The sequence below is a fragment of the Maniola hyperantus genome, chromosome 18 (genome assembly GCF_902806685.2).
Source record: "Maniola hyperantus chromosome 18, iAphHyp1.2, whole genome shotgun sequence".
Classification (NCBI taxonomy): domain Eukaryota; kingdom Metazoa; phylum Arthropoda; class Insecta; order Lepidoptera; family Nymphalidae; genus Maniola; species Maniola hyperantus.
In genome coordinates, this window is record NC_048553.1 from 10,492,421 (window position 1) to 10,518,939 (window position 26,519).

At 38.5% G+C, this 26,519-nt stretch overlaps 4 protein-coding genes across 5 annotated transcripts in view; 3 read left to right on the top strand and 1 right to left on the bottom strand.

The window, feature by feature from the left end:
• Naa40 (N-alpha-acetyltransferase 40) overlaps positions 1–6,757 on the top strand; it is a 28,906-nt gene extending 22,149 nt beyond the window's left edge. Inside the window, exons 4-5 of the mRNA XM_034978356.2 lie at positions 3,161–3,319; positions 6,174–6,757. Coding sequence (XP_034834247.1) covers positions 3,161–3,319; positions 6,174–6,309 — 295 coding nt within the window. The 3' untranslated portion in view covers positions 6,310–6,757. The remainder of the gene's footprint in view (positions 1–3,160; positions 3,320–6,173) is intronic.
• A 2,364-nt stretch (positions 6,758–9,121) lies between these two features.
• Positions 9,122–10,959, bottom strand: LOC117990861 (homeobox protein XHOX-7.1-like). The gene is made up of 3 exons (XM_034978357.2): positions 10,812–10,959; positions 10,035–10,198; positions 9,122–9,618 (listed from the first exon to the last, which is right to left on the bottom strand). Exons 1-3 carry the CDS (start codon positions 10,957–10,959, stop codon positions 9,271–9,273), a joined length of 660 nt encoding a protein of 219 aa, XP_034834248.1. The 3' UTR covers positions 9,122–9,270.
• A 2,798-nt stretch (positions 10,960–13,757) lies between these two features.
• Positions 13,758–21,746, top strand: LOC117990734 (aldo-keto reductase family 1 member A1-like). The gene is made up of 6 exons (XM_034978219.2): positions 13,758–13,974; positions 16,139–16,319; positions 16,796–16,983; positions 20,290–20,528; positions 20,939–21,089; positions 21,521–21,746. The coding sequence occupies exons 1-6, from the start codon at positions 13,903–13,905 to the stop codon at positions 21,662–21,664; spliced, it is 975 nt and encodes a 324-aa protein (XP_034834110.1). The 5' UTR covers positions 13,758–13,902; the 3' UTR covers positions 21,665–21,746.
• A 1,856-nt stretch (positions 21,747–23,602) lies between these two features.
• The window catches only part of LOC117990738 (very long chain fatty acid elongase 7-like), a 7,945-nt gene continuing 5,028 nt past the window's right edge, over positions 23,603–26,519 (top strand). The window contains exons 1-3 of one of the 2 annotated variants that reach the window (XM_069504569.1): positions 23,610–23,735; positions 23,809–23,958; positions 24,186–24,376. In XM_069504569.1, the coding sequence (XP_069360670.1) occupies positions 23,898–23,958; positions 24,186–24,376 (252 nt within the window). In that variant the 5' untranslated portion in view covers positions 23,610–23,735; positions 23,809–23,897. Of the gene's footprint in view, positions 23,959–24,185; positions 24,377–26,519 lie in introns of both variants that reach the window. The other variant, XM_034978226.2, reaches the window with a different exon arrangement.

Consider the following 26,519-nt stretch of genomic DNA (forward strand, 5'->3'; position numbering starts at 1 on the left):
GTACAAAATTTTTGTCAGATTGATACAGAAAGTTTGTCGGTGCTGTGAATTTTTTACTTATCTACAATAATATGCAATTCGGGTAAATACACACATGAATCTCTAAAGTGAGAGTCAAGGAGAGGTGGATCCTGTCTCGCTAGAGAACATTTGAAAACTAATAGGCAAAGACCTGTCATTTTAATTGAAAAAGTTATAGGCACTAGTGTCGAAGTGTTCGTGAAAGCTCCTGCTACCAGTTATACGAGTGAACTTATCAAATAGGTACTAGATGATGCCCGCAACTTTGTCCGGGTCGATTTAGGTTTGTTATAATCCCATGGAAACTTTCTTATTTTCCGGGATAAAAAGTAGCCTATGTCCTTCCCCGGTATGCAAGCTATCTCTGTACCAAATTATGTATGTCAAAATCGGTTGAACGGATAGGCCGTGAAAGGCTAGCAGACAGACAGACAGACACACTTTCGCATTTATAATATTAAGTAGTTTGGATTAGGTTAACTCAACTAAATTTTTTCTAATAAGTAAATTCTGTACAAATCTAAAATAGGTTTTTTGTTTAAAAAAATCATAAGTATAAGCTTAGCACAATTTACAAGTTTTTCTATAAAAAATTCATATTTGTAAAACTCTTTGATTTATCATCATCATCATCAACCAATAGACGTCCACTGCTGGACATAGGTCTCTTGTAGGGACTTCCACACGCCACGGTCTTGCGCCGCCTGGATCCAGCGGCTCCCTGCGACTCGTCGGATGTCGTCCGTCCACCTAGTGGGGGGTCTTCCAACGTTGCGTCTTCCGGTGCGAGGTCGCCATTCTAGCACCTTGGGACCCCAACGTCTATCGGTTGTACGAACTATGTGCCCTGCCCATTGCCACTTCAGCTTCGCAACCCGTTGCTCTTTGATTGATCTTGATAAATATGTACTTTGATCTTGTGCACCTTGAGCGTTAGTACTATTACATATTCTGTGCTTGAGCTTCGCCAATGAAGCTACGAGTTCAATGTTGTTATCAGTGGGGTTAGACCGTTAGGCACATTTGCGGTGGCAACATTGACTTATATATTACTTCGTATGGACAGGGCTATTGAACAAATAAAATGCCACCGATTCAGTGTGTTTAGCACCAATGCAACCTCAGTGACGTCTGGATTTCAAACGGGTCGTTCATTAGTATCAGGTGGCGCTGATTTATTTGGTTCCAAAACCGTGAAAAATTTTGTTCGCTTGGGCATATCTTCTCGTTTATATCGATGGCGGATATCAGTTACCTAATGCAGCTAATGCAACATTGTAATATCTACAACGTAAAGATATACGTACTAAATGCGACAACTCCATTATCAATTAACAATGCGGATTACAACAACAGGCCAAGTGCGAGTCGTTCCTCGCTCTTGTAGGGTCCGTACATAATTATGAACATCATGATTTGGGTGGGGTATTTCTTTTCCGAGCTAGAACATCACAATAAACCGTGAAAGAGAAACCCAAAAAATGTTCGTTTGTTTTAGTCACAGCTTACAAACTATTTTATAAGTCGTTGTTTTCAGTATTTGTTGTTTAAATACAGTATACCCATGGTACCACAGACACAATACATCGAAATTTCATATTCCTAACTAGTTTGGTCTAAAACTGACAATTTTGATGGCCCCCCATTTCTTTATTTTTTTTAATATAAAATATATTCGCAGTCTATTCAATGAGCTCTAGACAATGATATCCCACATGCTAGGATAAGAATTTAAAAAATTCCGGCTTTTGTTCATGTATGGGAGCCCCCCTGAAAAATAATTTAATTGACGAATTTCTGATTCAATATTCGGTTTTGGGTCAACAGTCTAGACCAAATACCACAGGTTTGTAACTTATTTCGTCTACGAGCTAGAGACCCGTCAAATACAAATACAAATACAAATTTCTTTATTGCGAATATGGGTAAACAGTTGAGATGTTACAATAACAAAAAAGGTACAGCCAAATTCTGCCTATTAGCATGCAATATGTTATACCCGTTAAAGATAGACAGTCAGACAGCAGAGTGACATTAATAGGGCTCCGTTTTACTGGGCGTTTTCCCATTAGCCGGCACGGTGCCGGCGACGGCAACGGCGCGGCAGCCGGGGAAGCAAAATGTATGAAATTGTATGACATGTTTTTCCACTTACCTACCGGCGACGGCATCGGCTTCATACATTTATGATTCCTCGGCTGCCGTGCCGGATAGTGGAAAAACGCCCCAATCATATCAAGTTCACTCTCAAAAGAGGTCGTTGCTCACACCTATGCACACAGATACAAAGATTAAGAATAATTAAAATACTTAAGTGCATTTTGATGCGCTATTAGCTGACCTGCCGATATTTTTAATCTTAAATAGCGGTATAATTTTCATTTAACCTTTTACCTTTACCATCCATTACCATTTAACCTACCTATAATTTAAAATGAGTTGTGAAAAATAAGTCATTTAACCATTTGTATCGAGCACTCTGAACTCTGAAGTAAGTTTGTAAAATTTGTAGGTATAGGTTTATTGGAGACCCCGCTCTTCGGAACAGCGCAAACGCGCGGTTGTTAGGTACGTGGCACTCGGCAACTACTTATGTTTCTACAGATTCAAGTTTGTGTCAAGACTATTTTTATCCAAAACTAGCTTATGCCCGCGACTTCGTCCGCGTGGAGTACCTAAACAAATTTTAAACCCCTATTTTACGGGTTGATCTTTAACAATGAGATTTAACATGAGCTTAATAAAATATGTCATACTGCTAATTTCAAAAATATTAACTACAAATTTCGCGATTCTAACTTCAAAACTGACAGCCTTTCATACAAACTTCAAACCCCTATTTTACCCCTTTAGGGGTTGAATTTTGAAAAATCCTTTTTTTAGCGGATGCCTACGTCATAATAGCTATCTGCATGCCGAATTTCAGCGCGATCCGTCCAGTAGTTTGAGCTTTGCGTTGATAGATCAGTCGTCAGTCAGTCACCTTTTCCTTTTATATATGTATATATAGATAAAGTGCCTTGTTTTCCAAAACAAACAAGGGTAGTCGATAGTCTCGATAGTACCTACTACTTCAAGCGCTCTAAAACTACTAAAATTTTACCGTGTATAATTATTATGTTAATTGTTACGTGAACAGCTACGAGGTCCAAATAGAAGAGGGAGGACGAAGAAGAGGGCTCGGTCAAAGGGTGATGCAAGTCCTCGAGAGACTGGCGCGGGCGACGCACATGCGCTACGTCCGCCTCACCGCCCTCACACACAATCCTTCTGCCGCGGCGTTCTTCCAGGCTTGCGGGTGAGTGGACAAATACAATAACAAGAAGAGGGCTCGGTCAAAGGGTGATGCAAGTCCTCGAGAGACTGGCGCGGGCGACGCACATGCGCTACGTCCGCCTCACCGCCCTCACACACAATCCTTCTGCCGCGGCGTTCTTCCAGGCTTGCGGGTGAGTGGACAAATACAATAACAAGAAGAGGGCTCGGTCAAAGGGTGATGCAAGTCCTCGAGAGACTGGCGCGGGCGACGCACATGCGCTACGTCCGCCTCACCGCCCTCACACACAATCCTTCTGCCGCGGCGTTCTTCCAGGCTTGCGGGTGAGTGGACAAATACAATAACAAGAAGAGGGCTCGGTCAAAGGGTGATGCAAGTCCTCGAGAGACTGGCGCGGGCGACGCACATGCGCTACGTCCGCCTCACCGCCCTCACACACAATCCTTCTGCCGCGGCGTTCTTCCAGGCTTGCGGGTGAGTGGACAAATACAATAACAAGAAGAGGGCTCGGTCAAAGGGTGATGCAAGTCCTCGAGAGACTGGCGCGGGCGACGCACATGCGCTACGTCCGCCTCACCGCCCTCACACACAATCCTTCTGCCGCGGCGTTCTTCCAGGCTTGCGGGTGAGTTGACAAATACAATAACAATCCCTTGGCCTTATAATGCGTAAAAATAACTATTCACACGCCATTTTAACTTCATGTGTCTAATTTCATGTCAAATTTACGATTTTAGTCCTTATTTTAAAGATGAACCGTACTTTTGACATCACAGTTGACCCATAGAGTTAAAATGGCGCGTGAGAAGTCATTTTTTACGGACTATACCTAAAAGGTAAATCCAGTAGGCGGTAGCATCGTCAAAAACGTCGCATTTGACGCTTTGCAAGACGGGGTTAATGCGGGCAACGCGATTTTACGCGCTACGAATTCGTATCGCCGTTTTGAGTTTAGGACTTATTTACGCCCTTACATGACAGAATAAGAAGAAGAATTCCAAACCCCTGCCGAGAATCGAACCCGGGACCTCCCACTAATAAGACAACAGCGCTTACCACTGCGCCAGGGAGGTCGTCAAATCTTACCATTATATTATGATTAATGGAATGGGGTCACGACCCTCAGAATGTAGTATTTACCAAACAACTAAGTGAGCTCTACTTTATAATGTTATCGGTTGGACAACCTTTCCAAAACTTTTCCTTCGATAGGTCTTGACCAATATGCTATCATCGCCCTACCCGGGCCAGTAGGTCGTACTGTACTGCACTCTCGATATCTTTGTACAAATACCAGACTTACTGCACATTGTTTATGAATGTACACACGGTCATCGCGTGGTAGATTAGACTTCGCTCATTGAGTACGCGATTATATAAAAAAACCGGCCAAGTGCGAGTCAGGCTCGCGCAACGAGAGTTCCGTAAAACAGTCGTAATTTTTTCGACATTTTGCACGATTATTCAAAAACTATGATGCATAATAAAAATAAATAAAAATCTGTTTTAGAATGTACAGGTGAAGACCTTTCATATGATACCCCACTTGATATATGTAGTTATCTCACTTCGAAAGTTGAAAATAGGTACTAATTATTAGTTCATGACCACAATATAATTTTTTTGTGTGATCTAACCCTAAATTTACGGTTTTTAGATTTTTACCCAAATGTCAGCTATAAGATCTACCTACCTGCCAAATTTCATGATTCAACGGTTCACGGTTCACCGGTTCAACGGTGACGGTTGATGTCAACGGGAAGTACCCTGTAGGTTTCTTGACAGACAGACGGACATACAGACAGACAGACAGACAGACAACAAAGTGATCCTATAAGGGTTCCGTTTTTCCTTTTGAGGTACGGAACCCTATAAACATATTAAAAGTTAATTGATGATGATTCGAGGTATGGAAGCAAACAAGCAAACTTCACGATCAATGACTAATAATTTATTGGTCATAGATCTTATATATTTAACTTCAATGTTTTTTTTATCAAATTTATTTACAGGGGTTCGGTCACAAAGTGAACATGTCACCCGTGTAGAATCTAGACAGTATACAAACATATCTTACTCTCTACGTCTAAGCCCCCTTGTACAGCACACTGGCTTTCTCGGACGCCGGGAAGGCAAGAATACTGTTCCATATTCCTGTGTTTAGGGAGACTTATATACTGTAAAAAATCCGACCTTTCAGCTTCGTTCTTGACACATTTAGCCAATAATCCAGGACGAATGGGATAGGCAGAAGCAAAATAGCGCCTAAACACAGCCAATATTTCACCCTCACCACCTGGGTGTCTGGTGCACTTCGACCGTCGGCTGTGCCAGATCCTTCTTTCCACGCACATGCAAATGGAACCAACTCCCATCGGCGGTGTTCCCACTAGATTACAACATGGGGTTATCCAAGGGGCGGACCAACAAATTCCCAAAAGGCCGGCAACGTATCGGCGGTTCCTCTGGTGCTGCAAATGTTCATGGGCGGCGGTAATCACTTAACATCAGGTGACCCGCCTGCTCGTTTGCTCGCTATATCTATTAAAAAAAACTTTCAGACTAAATGCAGAGGTATTAATTACCTGAAAGATAAAGCGAAATAGGGGAGGAGGTTTTTAGTCCGTAGGCCGTTGGGCAGCAACCCCAATGGAGTCGGGCATGCGCTCGGCAACACCGAGGTATCCATGGCGATTTTCCCCCCTCCCAAACGAAAAAAAAATGCAGTACATCCTAATATGGTTTACTATATGATGCCCGCGACTTCGTCCGCGTGGATTTAGGTTTTTAAATCCCGTGGGAACTCTAATTAGAGAGCCCTATACTAACTTCTCTCCGTGGATAGAGTATAGTTTGAAGATCTTTTATTTTACAGGTACAGAATAGACGAGACAAGCCCGGCCAAAGAATATAGTGCACACTATGAGATTTTAAGCAAACCTATTGAACCAACAGAAGACAGTGTCGCTTCAACGGACGTTTCAAACAGAATAGAATTATCGGGATCTTAAGCCCATTCAATAAAATAATGCAAAAGACTTAAAAAATATTTGGTTTCAGTGAGAAATGAGAAGTGGCTAAAATAAAGACTGTTTTTTATTAATACCTACTGTATTATTAACTAGCTTATGCTCGCGACTTCGTCCGCGTGGACTACACTAATTTCAAACCCCTATTTCACCCCCTTAGGGGTTGAATTTTCAAAAATCCTTTCTTAGCGGATGCCTACGTCATAATAGCTATCTGCATGCCAAATTTCAGCCCGATCCGTCCAGTAGTTTGAGCTGTGCGTTGATAGATCAGTCAGTCAGTCAGTCACCTTTTCCTTTTATATATTTAGAAGATTTTGTACTGTAGTAGTTTTTGTCATTTCTTATGGACACATGAAATAATTATATTGTAAAACTCATTATACATATAAGTACCTACTACTTAAAATTTAAATGTCACTCAATAATACTTTTGTAGTTTTATTTTCATTTTAAAATAAGTACTTACAAAACAAGTTCATTCCGACCACAAATCGGAATAAAATAGATAATCAGTACCCTTATTATAAATGCGAAAGTGTGTTTGTTTGTTGGTTTGTTGGTTTGTCCTTCAATCACGTCGCAACGGTGCAACGGACTACCGTGATTTTTAGCATGGGTATAGATAAAGACCTGGAGAGTGACATAGGCTACTTTTTATCCCGGAAAATCAAAGAGTTCCCACGGGATTTAAAAAAAAAACTAATTCCACGCAGACGAAGTCGCGGGCATCAGCTAATAATAAATAAATCAAGTACAGTACGCGGCAGAAAATAACGTACATCGATCTTTAGAAGGAGATAGCGCGTTTGTAGAGCATTGTCTCTGTCGTTGAGACCGACAAAACGTCATATAGTCCAGCGAGGCAATTGCAACTACCGGGAAAATGCAACCAATCACATTATCTTCATAACCTAACATATGTAAGATAATAAGATTGGTTGCATTTTTCCGGTAGTTGCACTTGCCTCGCTGGACTATATAGATATGAGTGACAGAGACAACGCTCTACAAAGCCGAAATTTCATTCTAAAGGCCAATGTACATATTTGCCGCGCACTGTACTTACTTACCTACTCTGCATCCTTTAAAAAAAATAACGGTAGGTACCGAAGAAACTAACTTTATTTTTATACCGATTTTAAAGATATCTACTGTACCTACTAACTATCGTTAAAATCGGTATAAAAATAAACATGAATTCTTCGTAACTTGGGACTTTGTTGTCTAAAAAATTATAACCACTTTCTGAGGTCGGTTAATACAGTGCGACAAGGCTATCTTGGCGCGTGGCGAAAATCGAAACTTACTTTGCCGTCAAGTGTCCCCTTTGTTCTTGTTTGAATATTCTAAGCCTTTGTTCTCCAACAGCGCCCCCCTGTCAATGTCATTCAAGTGCCAAGAGAGCCTTGTCGCACTGTACCTATGTACATGAAGTAGGTATAACGCGTAAAATCTAACTCCTGTCGCACTGTACCTATATACATGAAGTATAACGCGTAAAATCTAACTCCTGTCGCACTGTACCTATATATATAAAGTATAACGCGTAAAATCTAACTCCTGTCGCACTGTACCTATATACATGAAGTATAACGCGTAAAATCTAACTCCTCAAGGGTCACGCGCCCAAGGTGAACCGTACTTTTGCCATGACAGTTGACCCATAGAGTTCAAATGGCGCGTGAGGAGTTATTTTGTACGGACTATAGGTACCTATCAGTTTAATGCAATCCTTCATTCATCCCTTAGATAAAACCAGATAAAACTTAAAAGCGATGCGTTCTGAAGTTGTCATCGATATATAATCTTTTTCATCGAAGGTGGTCGTAGAGAAATCTGCCTAGAGGTTCCTTAATCTAAGGTGAAAACAAATACAATGACATCTATCCACAAGTTTCATGCATCTAGAAACTAGAAAACCGGGCATCAGTCAGTTCAGTCAGTCACTTTTAATTTAATATATTCAGATTTAGATATATTATTTATGAGCGATAATAGCCTAGTAGTTAAGACGTCGGCCTTCTATTTCTTGAGATATACAAAAAAAATAAAAACCGACTTCGATACACAAACACTAAAAATTGAAAAATAATTTAATTTATTACCGAATATATTATTATGAATACAAGAGTTAATATAGTTCCATAATAATACTTTTTGGTGCCAGTGCCAATTAGCTTTAGCTGCGCGAATCGTCTAGACTTCATATTTTTATGAGACTCCACAATGGCACCTCATTGGCACCGACCCCAAAAAATATTATTATGGAACTATATTAATAACTCTTGTGTACATAATATATTCGGTAATAAATTAAATTATTTTTAAATTTTTAGTGTTTGTGTATCGAAGTCGGTTTTTATTTTTTTTGTAAAAAAAATTTATTTCACAATTTTTAGTGGTCCCATGGAATTATGCTATGACTGGTTAAAAATCTACTGTTTACTAAGCTATTACACTGATCGCGAGCAATTCATTCTTATCCGTTGAGGAGTTCCAGTATCTATCTTCGAAGATGTTCATCAGATCTTCACCAAATTTAAATGGGACCAACTTTGAAGTATACCCTTTCAAACAAAAAAAGAATTTTCAAAATCGGTCCAGGCGTCTTCGAGTAATCGGGGAACATACATAAAAAATAAAAATAAAAAAAAGATTCCGACGAATTGAGAACCTCCTCCTTTTTTTGAAGTCGGTTAAAAAGGGTTCGATTCCGGGGACACAGCTCTAACTTTTCGGAGCTATGTGCATTTTAAGCAATCCCATATCATTTGCTTTGACGGTGAAGAAAAACATCGCGAGGAAACCTGCATGTCTAAGGGTCCTCCATAATGTTCTCAAAGGTGAGGGTTGGTAATCCGCACTATGCCTGCGTGGCAGACTAGGAGACTCGTGCTCAGTAATTAGCCGGCATCGGCGATGGGTTGATTATGAATGTTGTCAATCAATATTCTCAACGTCTAATGGAGAATCACATCTACTGCCATTGGAGTCATCTGACGAGATATAAGACTGACTAAGATACTTATTTTCTCCACTTTCTCCAAAACTATTCATCTCACTTCTGACGTTATATGAATAATTGTGGGTTAATTCTCCTAAGTTATTGATTCCATGTGGCCTGATATTGAATGTAGTGTGTAAAGCTTGATTGCTAATGGGAATCCATGGGTTTGAAGTGGTCTGGGGCGAAGCAGTCGATGGTAGAGTCACTGCACGAGGTGGTGTAATAGATCCCGACTTTTCTCTTCTTTCACGAGCTCTTCTGTTTTGGAACCATATTTTTATCTGTGAAATAGATTTTGACCAATACTAAAATATCTAAGATTATGCCTGCGAACGCGTGGATTTAAGTTTCTAAAAATCCCATGGGAACTCTGATTTTCCGTTAGAAAAAGTGATCTAAAGTACCTAGTCTCCGGGATGCAAGCTACATCAGCTGTACTAAATTTTCTCAAAATCGGATAAACGGGTGGGCGGTGAAAGGTAACACTTTACTCACTAATCGCACATTAATTGCTACAGAATATAGACACAATAGCGATAAAGGGATTTGTTAGATATCGCTATTTGTGACTTAAAGGCTATGATGAGCTACCTACTTACTTGATTTTTAAACTGGTTTAAAGACAAGTCTAAAATTGAGTGCTCGTGACTTGAGCTATAAAATAATAAGTAATTAAGTACATATAAGTATAACTAACCCGATCATCTCGTAGTTGCAACGCGGCTGCCAGAGCTCGTAGCGCCGGTGGAGCGAGGTAGGGCGCGCGTGCATACGCAGCCTCCAGCGCCGCCGCCTGCGCGCCCGTGAACGGCACCCGCGCGTGCCGGCCCGAGCGACGCGCGCGGCAGGCGTTGGACGCACCTGACATGATATACACCTCAATAGAGTTGGACCATTTTACAGATAGCATGTGAAAAAATCACGTGATAAGCCTTTTCATAAATTATGTAGGTAGGTAAACACTTGCTATCTTACTGAAAGTAGCCTGTAAAAAATCACGAAGCAAAATCTCAATTAACGTTCCGTGATAACCAACCTGCGAAATATCAGCGCTATTGATCTTGGTATAGCAAATGATTGTGAGAAAATTGAAAAATTACTTTCCGTAAAAAATCTCCCATGAAATCAATGTGAAGCTGAACCTGAATACTGAACCGTAGCTTAAACAAGCACCAATCATTTCGAAAAACCGTTCAAGTGCAAGTCGAAATCGCACATAACATCGCACACCAAATGAAACTTTTTGATTTTTTGAATTGTCATGGTGGCCATTTTGTAATTGTTTTTATTTGTTGCGAAAGCCGCAATAGATACACATACTGTGAAAATTTCAACTCTCTACCTATTAGCCTATTACGGCTCACAAGATAGAGCCCGCTGACACACCGACAGACAAATGGACAGCGGAGGCTTAATAAGGTCCCGTTGGCAGCCTTCGCGTACGGAACTCTAAAAAGTCAACAAAAAAACTAACGTGGAAGTCTCGGTGGCTGGTACCGTGTGCAGCATAACCAGCTCGGAGCTTCATCGCTGCCTTCACGATTAGAATCCTCACTCAAAATCCTTTCTATACTAAAATCTGAACTACCACACTTTGCACTGGACATAGGAGATAAATTCATGGTCGCCACTTCCGAAACTACTGAGATATGTTGCAAATTGTTGTTTATAAAAGACTGTATACAGGGGGTGGGTTTTTATTAAGTCACGCCTCTTATTTATACGCTTCGGGGTTGTTTGATGCTTCCCCTAAATTGTTAACAATCAAGATCCCTATCTATGAATGGGTAGCACGCACCAATGGGCCCGCAAGTGTTGTGACTGGTTCATTCAAACGCAACTAGAATTGAATGGAGAAATTGATACAGTTTGCACACAAAAGGACGTTATAACTTTAAGGGTATGTGGGAAAATTAATTTGTTACTTGTATTATATTACCTTTGTTGAAGTAATGTAACATGTAAGTTGATACCGGATTGAGATTGCTAATTAAAATGTTATTAACTTTTGCCAAAGATACTTATTACGGCCATGTGGTCAAGATTAATATTATGGCATGAATCATTTATTGTACCTACTTAAATAATTATTATGAAGGGTACATTATTTGACTGCCTCGTTGGTCTAGTGGTTAGGTACTCGTTAGCATGTTTGATTGATGACAAGGTCCTGGGTTCGATTCCTAGAATAAATCTATCCATCTTCCATGAATTAGCCTGTATGGTCCACGGCTTGAAGTTGGCCTTTTGCTGTGCGTGCCTTTTTGCTCCTCCACCTTCCTTATCCATTTATTTCCTGACACCCCAGCGAGCTGGAGTTCATCCAATGCCGTCTTTTTGTCCTTGCGCAATCTCTGCATCAGCAATATTGAAAGATTAGGTACTACTTAATAAAATATAATATAGGGATCTCGAGAAATCTGGGTGGAACTTCCTGGGTAGGGTAATTCCTACTTACTTTATTGCTTTCCAAATTTCAGCTAACATTTTATGATATTTACTTACCTACCTAGTCACATACATGTTAGTAGGTACCTATTTATTGAGTATGAACCTCTAAGACTAAATAGCACAGAACAATGACAAAATCACTGACCTTTAAACAAATAAAAATGAAGTAAAGACCTTGGCGTATAAAACGATGTCGATTAGACAGTTCAGAATTCAAGAAGTCTACCGAATCTGCCTATTGCAAATTTGATTAGATTTTATATTTACTCATAACAATTTATAATGACCAAAAAAGCTTACCTACGTAGTACACTTCCTTTCTGGTTTTGAATGTTGTGCAAGACCAATTAATATGTTTACGATTTACAAAACGAAGTTGCAATTTTTTTGTCAGACATGATATTCCCTCCATATCTAAGTCTAACTGGTGGTGGTAGGATTGGTTGGAATTCTAGTAAGTGCCTCTCAGATGCTGATTGGAAAGGTACTTGAATCCCATTAGAGCTTTGAGGCTGCAAAATTACAAACAATACCGTAAGTTTTAAACCACGAAGTCTGGTAACTGGACGTACCGGTAAATAGGTAGAGTCCTAATTTTGACCATCAGAATATGCAAAAAAGTCATCGGGGACATGACCGGTACCGTCTCCCTCAGACCAAGGGCAAACGGCAAACTCGAGTCGGTAGTCGTTGGAAGAAGAAAGTCGAGGCTTTAGGAACAGTCGAGAATACACCGACATACCTACTCGTAGCTAACGTAGCACACTGTACGTTTCCGTTTGTTAACAGACTTCCAAAAAGAAGGTGGTTCTCAATTCGGCCCGTTTCTTTTTTTTATGTATGTAGTACCTACGTCGATTTTTTTCGAGGTTTCTGGACCGATTTGCGAATATATTTTTTTAATCAACATGGGATATTTCCGTGGTGATCCCATAAAAACGTCTTTGAACGTTGAGATCCAAAGGTGTTAGAATGGCGACCTCGCACCGGAAAGCGCAGCGTAAGAAGAAACCCCACCAGGTGGACAAACGACATCAAACTAAGGTAGCCACAGGGAGCCGCTGGATTCAGGCGGAAAAAGACCGTGGCGTGTGGAAGTACCTACAAGGGATTTACGTCCAGCTGTGGACGTTTATCGATTGATGATGATGATGATGAACCTGCTTGTTTTAGCATAAAATAGATTGTAAACATCTGCTATCCGCAGTTCAACGTTATCTTATTGCGGGCATCTCTAGTGGCGATTGTGACTCAATTGTTACGATTATAGGATTACAATCTGCATTGTATCTCTAGATACAGTCCCTTAAAGTTTAAACCACAATTTAAAAACCAAATAATGCCACTCGAAAACAAATTATAACAATGTGCGAGCAAGTTCGAAAAATGTCCCTGTTGCAATTTGGCGGTTTCAACCGACTAGGTAAGTACCTACCTAGGTACACTACTCTACTTAGGTATGCTTCAGCCCGAACCTTCCAGTAGTTTGAGCTGTGCGTTGTTAGATAAGTCAATCAGTCGTCATAAAGATGTTTTAAATTAAATTAAAATACAGATCCTGTTCAGATTTTTAGTTAGGTAGGTAACTAATTCATGTCTGGGCGTAGCAGGTGGCGATCAGGTACCTAGGTACAGCTACAAGAAACTAATTACCCAATTTCTAAAATCATAAAGTAAGTAGGTACCTATGTACTTAGTTACTTTACAATTGTATTATAAGCTGAACGGCATTGAGTAGCACGTAGGAATTGTACTGACAATTTTTTTTGCTACCAATCAATTCATTAGTTACAACACCCAATCATCTGGGAATTAAACAAAAAATGTTAAAAAAGCGGAAATGTCCTAACCATTGTTATTATAGACTTTCTTACTATACTTATAAGGTCGAATGTTAGCCTTCCGACCATCAAGGCTTTATCTTGTCATACCTACCTAGTAGGTACCTACTGCAGTTATGTTTCCCACATAACGGTTCCACCGACCGGCAGTGGCGACTGGCAATCAGTTTATTGTTGTTGTTCACGATCACGCAAGTGTACCAGTTTCTTTCCAAATAATATAAAGTAATAAAAATATTCTACGTGAAAGGGTTTCTTAACAGAATTTAGAAGATGTCGGTGCCAGAATACATTGAATTAGAGGGTGGAGATCGTTTGCCGCGCGTTGGATTCGGAACGTGGCAGGTATGTCAAACACATTGAAGTAAATGGGTAAGTAGGTAACTTATAACAGCATTTTCTGTGATACATGCGATAAATTGTAGTAATAACAGGTTATGTTGTTTATTTACCTGTAGGTATAATAAAATAACATGTGACTACATTAATTTGTACGGTTGTACATGGGTTGTACCTACTTAGTACCAATTGGCTTAGTTTTACTTTCGTATATAGGTATAATAGGTAGGTACTTATTCAATTCAAATTCTTTCAAGATTCTTACATGGAATAATCACTAAATATTGCCCGATTAGGAATTGATAAGCTACTTGTCGAACCGAGATTCAAAAGACATCGGATTGCAAAATTGGAGGATGTAAGCACATTTCATAGGATAGAGATAGATGGAGACCAGACAACCTGCACCAGGCCCGGGCCCACAAAGGATGTAACGCCGATGATGACATGTGGGAAATAAGTAAGTAGGTACCTACCGAAGTAACTATAGGCATCCTCATTAAACTTCGGGTTCCAATTTATCTATCCTGATGCTGTGCAAAGCTTCCCCAAAAAGTCACCAGGATTTTGACCCCGAAAGGAGATATGAACGGTAAATGAACTCATGAGAAAACTCCCAGACCTTAAAATAAAGGTACCTACTTAGTAAAGTTAATTATCTATGCGCCACTGACTAGCAAGAGTTAATTTAATAAGTACCTTCCCACACCTATTAATTACATGGGTAGACAGGTAGGTACCTACTTGTAGAAATAATTCAGAGTTGGAGTTGACAATGTAACTCTATGTGAAACCAACCACCTATCTGCATAATATTTTACCAGTTTTGTATTTATATTATTCACTAGAAGACTAGATCATGCCCGCGACTTCGTCCGCGTGGATTTAAGGTTTTTAAAAATCCCGTGGGAACTCTTAAATTTTCTGGGATAAAAAGTAGCCTATGTCCTTGCCCGGGATGTAAGCTAACTCTGTACGAAATTTCATCAAAATCGGTTAAGCTGTTGGGCCGTGAAAAGCTAGCAGACAGACAGACACACTTTCGCATTTATAATATTAAGTATGAATAGCATTATTATCTACGTAAAATTGTGTGCCTGATCGCTGGATAACTAATGCTAGGTACCATGTAGGTACTTAGGTAAATTCTGTAGGTAGGTACCTAAAATACTCAAAGCTAGAAAGCTAAGAAGCATTCAAAGATAAAACACTGAAAGCTGCTAGGTTTATAGCATGTGATTCTTCACTTTAATTATGGTCAGAGATCTTTGAAAACTGAACTCAAATTCATTTTCTGCAACATTATGAGGAGAATCTGTATGTTTCGGAAGAAATTCCAAGATAGAACATATTATTATGTCTACCCCACCAACCTGTACCCGCTCACTCCATATGTAACTATATATCTCTCTCGTTTATTGTACCTGTAGAACATTAAAAGGCTGATGATAATGAGACAAAATTATTTGCAATTTTAATTAAGGTAGTCTAAGAATTTATTTCACACTTTACGAGAACCTACAACATCCGGGCGATACTGTTCATCATTTTTATCACAGCACTCTTCACTTTGCTTTTTCGTTCTTTTAGCTTTGTCACATTTAATTTTTTTTATCTTCATGTGGTTCTTTATGTACTTTTTAAAATCTTTCCATTTGGATTTGTTGAGTTTTGTGGTGGAGTCGACGATGACGCAGGGTCTATCGATGTATCGACTGTCGGAACAGCAAAAACATATACCGCTGCAAGAGTGCGTTTCACTCTTGTCGTGATCACCACTGGATGACGAGAGTCCTTTGGAAGTAGACGCGAGACATAAGCTTTCTTCAGACCATTTCTTACTCGCATTATGTATACTTTCGCAACAAACTTTCGAGTTCGACATAGTTTTTCAAGCAGACAAAACCCCGGTCATTGAGGGAACTGCGTAATGTTAACTATGAAAATTACAATAAGATATTTTGCTTTTGTTATTGAATTCAACTGATTCAGTGACTTCAACCGAAAATGACAATGCATTTCAAAGACTAAGTATTCTGTCCAAATTCTGTCAAAATTATTTCAACAAGGTTGCAAAAGTAGCAAAAGTAGGTAGGTACTTCTATGGATGAAGGTTCATGCATGCATGTAAGTTGGTTTTTTAACCAATACCTAAACATTATTTTATCAGGCTCCACCAGATGTCCTCGAAAAGGCAGTGGAAGCAGCATTAGAGGCTGGATATCGCCATTTCGACTCTGCTCGCGCGTACGAAAATGAGAATGCTCTAGGTCGAGCTCTCAATCGATGGATTGGTGGAGACCCTGCTAAGAGGAAGGAGTTGTTTGTCGTGACTAAGCTGCCACCATCAGGTAAGACCCTGGACTCATACTTTATTATACTGATCGCCATTGATTTGCTGTTATCCGTTGAGGAGTTCCGTCCTTCATCTTCAAAACTATACCTACATCACTTCACTAAATTATGAAACCAACCTGACGGTACAAATGGGCGAAAAATAGCATACAATGTGTCGTGTGCGTGTGTGTAGATGTGTGTGTATTTCTTTAGTTATAGTTTTAGTTGGTCCTATATAATATATAGTTGGATGTACCTATTAGGTTAGCCTAAACTTTTGACTGCAAATTGCGATCTGCACTGCTGAACTCTTTTACGGACTTTCACACGCCACGGCCTTGCACCGCCTGAATCTATGGTTCCCTGTGACTTGCTTGATGTCGTCCTTTCACCTAGTGGGGGTCTTTCAACGTCTATCGCAATGCCGCATTTTTATAAAAAAAATTGCCTACACAGTAAATTCAAAAACATTGTATTTATGTTATTTCAGGCAATCGACCAGAATTAGTGGAGGAATATTTCGAGGCGTCGCGTCGAGACCTTGGTTTGGACTACATTGACATGTACCTCATACACGTTCCGTTCGCCTTCGAACACGTGCCAGGAGACCTCCACCCCAAAAACCCCGACGGAAGTATGAAGATGGACCATTCAACAGATCTTGTAGCCGTGTGGAAGGTTAGTATTTATACTTTGTAGTTCTAGGCACCAATGTTGAAGTAACACCATCTCTTTGCATTGTATTCCTCATTGCTGAGGATCGTGACGTTTCCATTATTCATATAATATTCCGCTTAGGTATATGCCACAGACGTTACTATTTATTTTTATAGTGGAGTAATGAAGGTCTGGCACGCGGTGCTCTCTCTCTATAGGTTCATTGTGAAGTTAAATGTAATTGTATAGAAATGTGTAGAAATATTAATTATAGTCCGTAAAAAATGACTCCTCACGCGCCATTTTAACCCTATGGGTCAACTGTTTTAAAGGTGAACCGTACTTTTGACATGAAATTTGACACAAAAAGTTAAAATGGGGCGTGAGGAGTTAAATTTTACGCGCTATTGTTAGTCAGTCACCACCATAGAGATAGGTCACCACCACGAAGCTGATTGTCAAGAAAAAATATTTTGGCAACGTCAAGATGTGATCAACAAATCAGAAATCCAAATTATAGATGTTGATGTTGATCTAATAACCAATTCCATTAAAGACTAAATATTTACAGCTATAAACATGGGTGTATCTTTCCTAAAAGATACGGAAAATATCAGGGTTAAAGAACTGGTTGAAGGCGAAACAAAAAAGATCAATCGAGGCTATCACAGCGGTGCTGTATATAAGGCGTGTAGTTACCCTAAATGCACTACAAAAACTACTGCGTCTAAAAAAGACAAAAGTAGCTTAAATGTTACAGGCAATAATATAACAAAATGTGATAAATTTTCGTGGACAAAGGTTTATCGATCCCCAGAACTAATACCAAAGCGCAACAGTACTGAAAATACAACCGAGTCCAATGAAACAATTTCAAAGATATCTAATAAAATGCAACAAGATAAATTAGAAGTGGTAGAACCAATCCTCGAACAGTCAACAGCGATACAAGTGAATACACAAACTTCAATAGCTTCAATCCTGAATTCCAAGTCAAAGCTAACAGTATATAAGATAAGAACAATAATGCCATACTTATTGTGTCCATGTTGTTGTGGCGGAGATGATAAATTAGAAACTAATGATATGCCGTATAACATGCAGAATACAACGGATTCCTATGAAAGTATCGAACTACATACTAATTCTGATAACTTTCCACCACTCGATTTAGAAGCATCTCTTATGAGTATCATTTACTTACAGAGAAACATAAACAAAAATATAATCTTTAAAAAGTACCCAAAAATTATAAGAGCTATGATGCGAAATGCATACAAAAACTTAATTTGCGTTTTCAGTTTCAATTTCGGAATTAATAAACTGTAAGTCATAGATTAATTATTGGTTTCGCTACGCTCTACTGTAAGTAGATACAAAATAATATGATTTCAAAGCATTCAGCAGTGTTCTCACAAGGTTCTCACATAATTTACCTTTCACTATTCACCGAGATCAATAATTAATCTATGATTCACCATCACCTGAGTCCATAAATAACTTCTTGCAGATATAGAACATAAAGAAGAAATTAATGACAATGCCAACCCATTCATAATTTTTACTGTCAAATTGAAGTGGCAATTAATATTTAGCATGGTGCCCATATCATCGCTTAAAAACAATTTTATACAACGACCGTAAAATGAAATAGAACAAAATGAAATCACAAACTCCCATTACGGCGGTTCCCGACTGTTTTTAATGTACCCAATAAGATACTTGTAAAAAATGTGCATCCCTCTCTATTAGATTAGCTGGTTTTTTAAATTAATTTTTGAACAACCATGGTAACAACCACAACCGTCTTAAGATCATCAGCTGCTGAATGTAGAGGATGCGAATACAGCCGTGCTCGCAGTCAACGTCCGAGCCCAAGGCGAAACCGCTGCATTGATAAATTTTGTCGTTTTTGTAAATTTATATTCTGTTGTGGATGTTGTAAAAAGAAAAAAGAAAGAAGACCAACTAAAATAACAAGAAGAGTTCAAAGTATCGAATATGTCAGAAAAGGCAAAGGGTCTAAAAATAGAATGGATGATAGGCTCACTTCAAATAAAAATGAAAACGAATTACAAACCTACTACAGCAGCGTGACGAAAAATTCTAAGTTAAACAAACCTACACATGACGTACAGGGAACTTCCTCAAAACCATACTTTAAACAAAGATGCAACAATAGTAATAAAAAGAGACAACCAATCGATCAAAAATGTGCCAAACAAGGCAAAAGTGGAGCTAATATATTTAAGCAGGTATATAGCGATTGTAATAATATAAGAGTTCAATCCTTGCCCCAAAATTCTGCCAGGAATTCATTGCAAACTTCTCTACAAAATACGCCTTGGCAAAAGATAAGAAAACATAGATTTACTTTATCAAATATATTTTTCTGTTGCTTAGGGCTAAACGAAAACCAAGGAGATAATTTGCAAGACACCAGAAGAACAAGAACCGCCAAATCGGGAGTCGAAGTGACACGTCACGAGTTTAACAGTCTGTACAATCCGAACTCGATACAAAGCCTTGAGATTACTTCTCATCGTTTAACAAGATCAACCTCACAAATACCGTCATCCGAAAATAATTTTAGTTCACACTTGAGACCACGTTTTCCAGAAAAGGAAAAAAATACGTCGGTCTTACCACGGAAGTTTTTTAATTTGACGAACAAAGTCAAATCTAGGAAACTTAACAATCGCAGAAACTTTAGACTAAAAAACAATGTAGTAGTACTTCGAATAATTAAGCAATATAGTTCCGAAACATGCTCAGTCATATCTCCAAATATTAGTCAAACAAACATGACTGAAAGCAATTTGTGCTCTCCTATTGACGCTCTCACCAGACCAGCAAATAAGATTTGTGGTCTGGGTGAAGTTCGGTTAAAAGTGATGTAGATAAATTGCTGATGTGTAAACAACTTTCGTATTTCTATAATTGCCTAAGTAGCAACGTTGAATCAGAACCCAGCTTAGACAGTCTTTTCGATTATCCAACCAATTAAAAACGTTAATTAAAATTAAATAAGATTAAAATTAAGTAATATTTGTTACTTACAATTTTTTTACATGAACAGTACCTACGCGTTTGCGTTTAGCTTAATATTTATAACAATAAATCACAGTATCATTTTTGCTGTATTACTTCTTTCTTAATACATCACATCCCAAAACCCATTTGTCCTAAAAAAAAATTGTTAGATGATATTTTTCAATTAATGTAGATCCGAGAGAGATTTCGATTTGTAGATCATAACACATGCGGTTACCTAGTTAGTTAGGTAATGTTTTATATGCCTTCTAGCACTTTATTATTACTTTTCAGAAATTGCTCAAGTTAAAGGAATCTGGTCAGGTCCACCATGTCGGGGTGTCCAATATGAACGAGGCGCAACTAAGCAGATTGTGCTCAGTGGAGAAACCGGCTTGCTTACAAGTGGAAGTCCATGTCCTATGCCAACAGAAACAATTGATTGCCGCTGCCAATCGACTCGGGATACCGATCGTGGCATACTCTCCCTTGGGGTCGAAGGCGTTGGCTGATGTCTTAGCTGCTAAGACAGGGTATGTTTCATTTTCTATTGGAAAAGCACTGGCCTTTAAGATACAAGCTTTCTTAGTTTAGAGGCCAGTATTCCGTGGAACTTTTGTATCTCAACTCAACTTATTGGATCTTTAAAAACCGTAGTTCCACGCAGACAAAATCCTTTATTCCCAGTAGTTCTGCTGATCAGTTCTGTTGACGCCTGACGGAACTACTGGGTTTTTCTTAACTAGTTCTGTGAACAAAAAAAACATAAACCCTTGCACATGCTTGAACACAACTACTGGGAAGATTTTGTCTCACTATTTCGCTAGTGCTTAATATTTACTTTATGGTAAAAAATTTGCAAAGATGAAGAACTATTAGGTAGGTACTTCGGTTATTCGCCTAACATAACCTACATTTTTTAAACATATTGTCTTTGTAACAGACGTGACTATCCAAATCTCCTGGAGTTGCCTGCGGTGCTGAAAATCGCAAAAGCGCATTCTCGTACGCCAGCGCAAGTGCTGTTAAGATTCTTATTACAACATGGAGTGGCTTGCATCCCGAAAAGCACCAGCCCTTCAAGAATTAAGGAGGTAAAAAATTTATCCACGGATTCTAATAAAATTGCGTGCATCCCTACTAAATTTTATAGTCACCCTTTTTATGAATAATTTCGGAATAAGACAGTAATATTCAATCTTATTATTCTAAGAAAACTAGAAAAAACTGATTATCTTCAAACGGCTGAACAGATTTTCTTGCATTATAGCTAAGAACACTCTCGATCAAGCTACCTTTCAAACAAAAAAAATATAGTCATTAGTTATGGAGCTACGATGCCTACAGATAGATGCACGAACACACAGATACCTACGTCAAACTTATAACTTGATAAACTTATAAATTGACTCATGTCATGATGGAAGGCATTATTTTTCTTAATGTCCTTAACCAATGCTATATTATTATCGCTGACATATTATGCTGTGTAACTAAATATCTAAGAAATATTTTTACTTTCCAGAATATCTCTCTTTGGGACTTCGAGCTAACTAAAAATGAAATGCAAGAGTTGGCAGCACTAGACCGAGCTGAGAACGGACGCATCTGTGACTTCGCATTCTTTGTTGGCGCAGAGAAACATCCCGAATTCCCTTTTAAGAAATAAAACTATATTTGATTTAAATAATTAAAATCAAATTAACACTATTTGTTATTCTTAAGGCTAATTATATTTATATAAACTTTTAGGAAGGACGTTTTATTTTGTTGATAATATAAACGTACTAGCTGATGCTCGCGACTTCGGTCGCGTGGATTTAGTTTTTTTTTAATCTCGTGGGAACTCTTTGATTTTCCGGGATAACAAGTAGCCTATATCACTTAACTATATCCATCCATGCAAAAATCACGTCGATCCGTTGTTCCGTTCCGACGGGATGGAAGGACAAACCAACAAACTAACAAACCAACAAACAAACCCACTTTCGCATTTATAATACGGGTAGTGTTTGACACAATTATTGTTTATTTAGATTTTTCGTAACTCATCATGATAGAATATCTTTAGGCAGATCTACATAATTATGTAGATATAGGTAGGTACCTATAGTTCGCGGCAGGTCAACATGGCAATCGGGGTGGGAACGCCCTGCACACCCACTCAGCCCCCGCGCTAACCCGGTGCAGCATAGCACGAGTGACGTTCGGGGGCTTCACCCCGCCTCATACCCCGATTGCTATCTCGACCTGTCGCGAATTATAACGCTTCTTTACGTATTTAAGCAATTTGAATTCATTAAGTATTATTAAGGTGACGCAGGACGCTCGACCGAAATTGGCAGCGCACGTGGGTAACATGTTTGCTTTTCACTTGACATTGTATAAGAAAGTTGAGAGGCACGATGATTTTCACTGAAATCAAGCGCGTGAAAAGGGTTTAGGAAAAGTATGTTTGGGAACAAACTGCTGAGTTTATGTTTGCAAAGTAAAGTTATTTCAACTAATGAATAAATAAACTACGTCTAATGATAAATTGTTTTAGAATTTTCATATCCCTAATCTTATTTATTTACGCTCAAAGTTGTCATTAATTTAGTGTTAAAATAGGAATCTTTTGAGCCTCGTAACTTTTAATTCAATATTTTTTTCAATGTTTTATGTATCAATAAACCTAGATAATGACGAGATAAATCGATATAATTTTTAGTGTTGTGCGTACAATATCGAATATTGTTGTAACTTCCCTCCTACGTTTGTATGAAGAAAGCACTGAACTTAGTCCCCTTAAAATGAGGTTATAAGGGCCGGCCCAGTGAAGTGCGATCGGTACGACCGCACCGGCAACGTAACGAGGGGGGCACCGAAACGTACTCAAAAATGTGCCCCCCTATCGCCTTCAAGTTTTCCGCAAATTAGAATTTAGAATGTTATAAAAAGTGCACTCGCTTCGGTTGCGTTTTGTTAAGTAAGTACCTAGAATTATTGTAACTAGCTGTAGTTATTATTTATTTCTATTCAGCATAAATATTAAACCTACATAATGCTTGCTTTTTCAATTTGCGTGTAACAAGAATAATTTATTTCAAGGGGCGCCAAAACCTAAAAAGACTCGCTCCTTGTGGCTCCTTCTCCGTATAAATAAAAAAATATCGCTCACTGCGCTTGAGTTTAAACTGCAATAGTAGTTTTTTTTCTATTTCGTTGTTTTGCTTTTGATCTTCACTATTCTAGTAAAGCCCTATAATTATATTCGAGAATCATTTCTAAATACATAGTAAAAAAATGTGTTCTTTGCTCGCGCTTATTGGTATACCTATGATTGGTGGTGATTTTTATTTTTTTAGGTTTAAATTTTATGAGAAAACATCTTTTTTCTGAATCGGAATTCTGAGTTATGATGGGTGGTATATAATAATATGGAGACTTAAAAAAATACCCGAAAACATTTGCTAATTGGGGGCCAGGCGGGCATCAAATTAGAATCTCGCACTGCCGCTGCTCGCCGACAAAGCTGACCCGAGCCGGCCCTGGAGGTAATTTATTTAAGTACTAAGTAGGTATTTAACTATTGGACAAAGCTATCCCTCCTATCAGTCAGTACGAACCCAACACTGATCCCAGTGACACAGTTTATTCCACTTTTTGATCGCGTACCGACTCAAACTTTGTCAAAGAAGACCATGCATATTCATCTTTCATTATACTTAGCATAAGTATAATTTTTCGCTTTGATTAAAGTCTATATTTTTCTGAATTTAAATTTTTTCAGCTTATTTAAAACGATATGCATCGAGGTCTTTTAAATTACAGTGAGTAAAGCGTAGTGAATAAAATTCCCACATGTAAGACACAGCAGTTGTGGAAATCGAAGCGTAACATATCAGTGACTTACCCTAAACATGGCGCTTATTCTACGAGGAGCGTTGAAACTCTACTACTATCTTAATGAAGAAATTGCGGGTAACTATCAAATCTATCAATAAGATACTTATTCGAAGTAAATTTCATAGATAACAGGGTGCTTAGATGGGTCATTCTTGACCTGTGTATCTGTAAAGTTCCAACACCTGTTACAAAAGCAAATTCTATTGAAAAGAGTCTGCAAAAAGCAATTGAATAATTTTCGATGCATTTAACTTATAAACTTTTCATAAATATCTACCATATTTTTATTTTGCTGTATTCAGATGAAAGAACACAAAACTGGCCGTTAATGAGGACGCCCTGGCCCGGGATCGGTTTGCTGGTCTTTTACTTGATGGTAGTGCTAAAATGGCTGCCAAAATACATGGAGGATCGACCAGCCCACAATCTACGTAAAGTGATCGCTGTATACAACGCCGTACAAATCTTTTGTTGTGCGTATGTTTTGTATCAGGTATGTTATCAAGAGTAGACCTAAGTACTTTACTGAACAGACCTTTATTTAATTTGGTCAGAGTGAATTAGAGTCAGGGAACTCTCGGTTTGATCCTGAATCGACGATATTAGTCTATGGGGACGTTTTGGCGCCTACCAGTGACGTCGAAGCCTCGACGTTTTGTCACAAGTTCCCTAACTGTCGTGAACTGTGATTTGGTTATCATGAAATTTTTACTTGCTTTACAACGTCTCAGCGAACCATACAAGAAGAATTAATCTAAGAAGCCACCATATTCAACTGTGCTACCATCCAACATAATATACCTATCAGTAAAAACCGTTGGTAAAAAAACTGCAAAAGTGGGTTTAAAGTTATCGCCAAAAAACGTGCCTATACTTATGTTTTTTGTAAAAAAAATTTATTTCACAATTATTAGTGGCCCCATGGAATTATGCTATGACTGGTTAAAAGTCTACTGTTTACTAAGCTATTACACTGATCGCGAGCAATTTACTCTTATCCGTTGAGGAGTTCCAGTATCTATCTTCTAAGATGTTCATCAGATCTTCACCAAATTGAAATGGGACCAACTTTGAAGTATATCCTTTCAAACAAAAAAAGAATTTTCAAAATCGGTCTAGGCGTTTTCGAGTAATCGGGGAACATACATAAAAAATAAAAAAAATAAAAAAATAAAAAAAATATTCCGACGAATTGAGAACCTCCTCCTTTTTTTGAAGTCGGTTAAAAAGAATGCTACGTGATACGTCTAATAGGTAACAAGGATTTTACTTAGCTCGTTTTTTTACCCGACTACGGCAAAGCCAAAAGGAAGCCATAAGGATGGAAGGACTGCAAAAAAAGAAAAAGTTTAAAAAGCTGTAACCCGAACACGGCGATTTATAAATAAATTAAATAAAAGAAAAGGTTAATAAAAACTGTAACCTGTCCGGCGTCAATAGGGTCTTGAACTGTTTTATGAAAAGTGTCTCCGCCTATTGTTTACATAACTAAAATGCTGCTAAAAACATTTTCCCGCAGAAATTACTCAAGAAGCTTAAAATAACTTAATTATTTTTCAATTTTTATGTTAAAAAACCGGCCAAGTGCGAGTCAGGCTCGCGCAATGAGGGTTCCGTACTACAGACGTATTTTTTCGACATTTTACACGATAATTCAAAAACTATGATGCATATAAATAAATAAAAATCTGTTTTAGAATGTACAGGTGAAGACCTTTCATATGACACCCCACTTGATATAGTCACTCACTTCGAAAATTGAAAATACTAATTATTAATTCATGCCCACAATTTAATTCTATTTGTGTGATAGAACCCTAAATTCACGGTTTTCAGATTTTTCCCCAAATATCAGCTATAAGATCTACCTACCTACCAAATTTCATGATTCTAGGTCAACGGGAAGTACCCTGTAGGTTTCTTGACAGACAGACAGACAACAAAGTGATCCTATAAGGGTTCCGTTTTTCCTTTTGAGGTACGGAACCCTAAAAATTGAAAAATATTTGTCGTTTATCGTCTCATTGATCGCCGTCTGTACAGCGTGACGTTAATAATTAATTATGTTAAAAATAAATAAATAAACATCGTTTAAACGCTAAAATAAATCAATATCATTTTTAGTCAATTATTCTCTATAATAATGAATTCTAGCCCCATAAACTACCCCAATACAAAACATCACATCATTTTATTAATACAGTCCGAGACCCAATTCACGCCAGTCGGCTCTGGGGACTGCTTCCTATTCAACGAGACTTGTGATATCAAACAAGATGTTTAATCAGGTCGACCCAAGTATGCTGTTCTTATACCACAATAGCTCGCCCAACTAAATGGCAAGTAGATAGATATTGGAACCTTACCTGCGCCATCAGTCAGACAATTGAAGCTAATATAAGACTAGCTGATGCCCGCGACTTCGTGCGTGTGGAATTGGGTTTTTTTTAAAAATCCCGCGGGAACTCTTTGATTTACCGGGATAAAAAGCCTATGTCCTTCCCCGGGATGCAAGCTATCTCTGTACCAAATTTCGTCAGAATCGGTTGAACGGATGGGCCGTGAAAAGCTAGCAGACAGACAGACAGACGGACAGACAGACACACTTTCACATTTATAATATAAGTATGGATTGA

Bases quoted from the DNA above. Each gene is read 5' to 3' on its own strand.
- LOC117990861 (XM_034978357.2), bottom strand. From the start codon at position 10,959: ATGAATTTATCTCCTATGTCCAGTGCAAAGTGTGGTAGTTCAGATTTT. The intron at 10,199-10,811 runs GTTAGTTTTTTT...ATATCATGTCAG, and splicing joins CCAGCCACCGAGACTTCCAC to GTGCGTCCAACGCCTGCCGC. The intron at 9,619-10,034 runs GTTAGTTATACT...TCTATTTCACAG, and splicing joins TGCAACTACGAGATGATCGG to ATAAAAATATGGTTCCAAAA.
- LOC117990734 (XM_034978219.2), top strand. From the start codon at position 13,903: ATGTCGGTGCCAGAATACATTGAATTAGAGGGTGGAGATCGTTTGCCG. The intron at 20,529-20,938 runs GTATGTTTCATT...TCTTTGTAACAG, and splicing joins GTCTTAGCTGCTAAGACAGG to ACGTGACTATCCAAATCTCC. The intron at 21,090-21,520 runs GTAAAAAATTTA...TTTACTTTCCAG, and splicing joins GCCCTTCAAGAATTAAGGAG to AATATCTCTCTTTGGGACTT.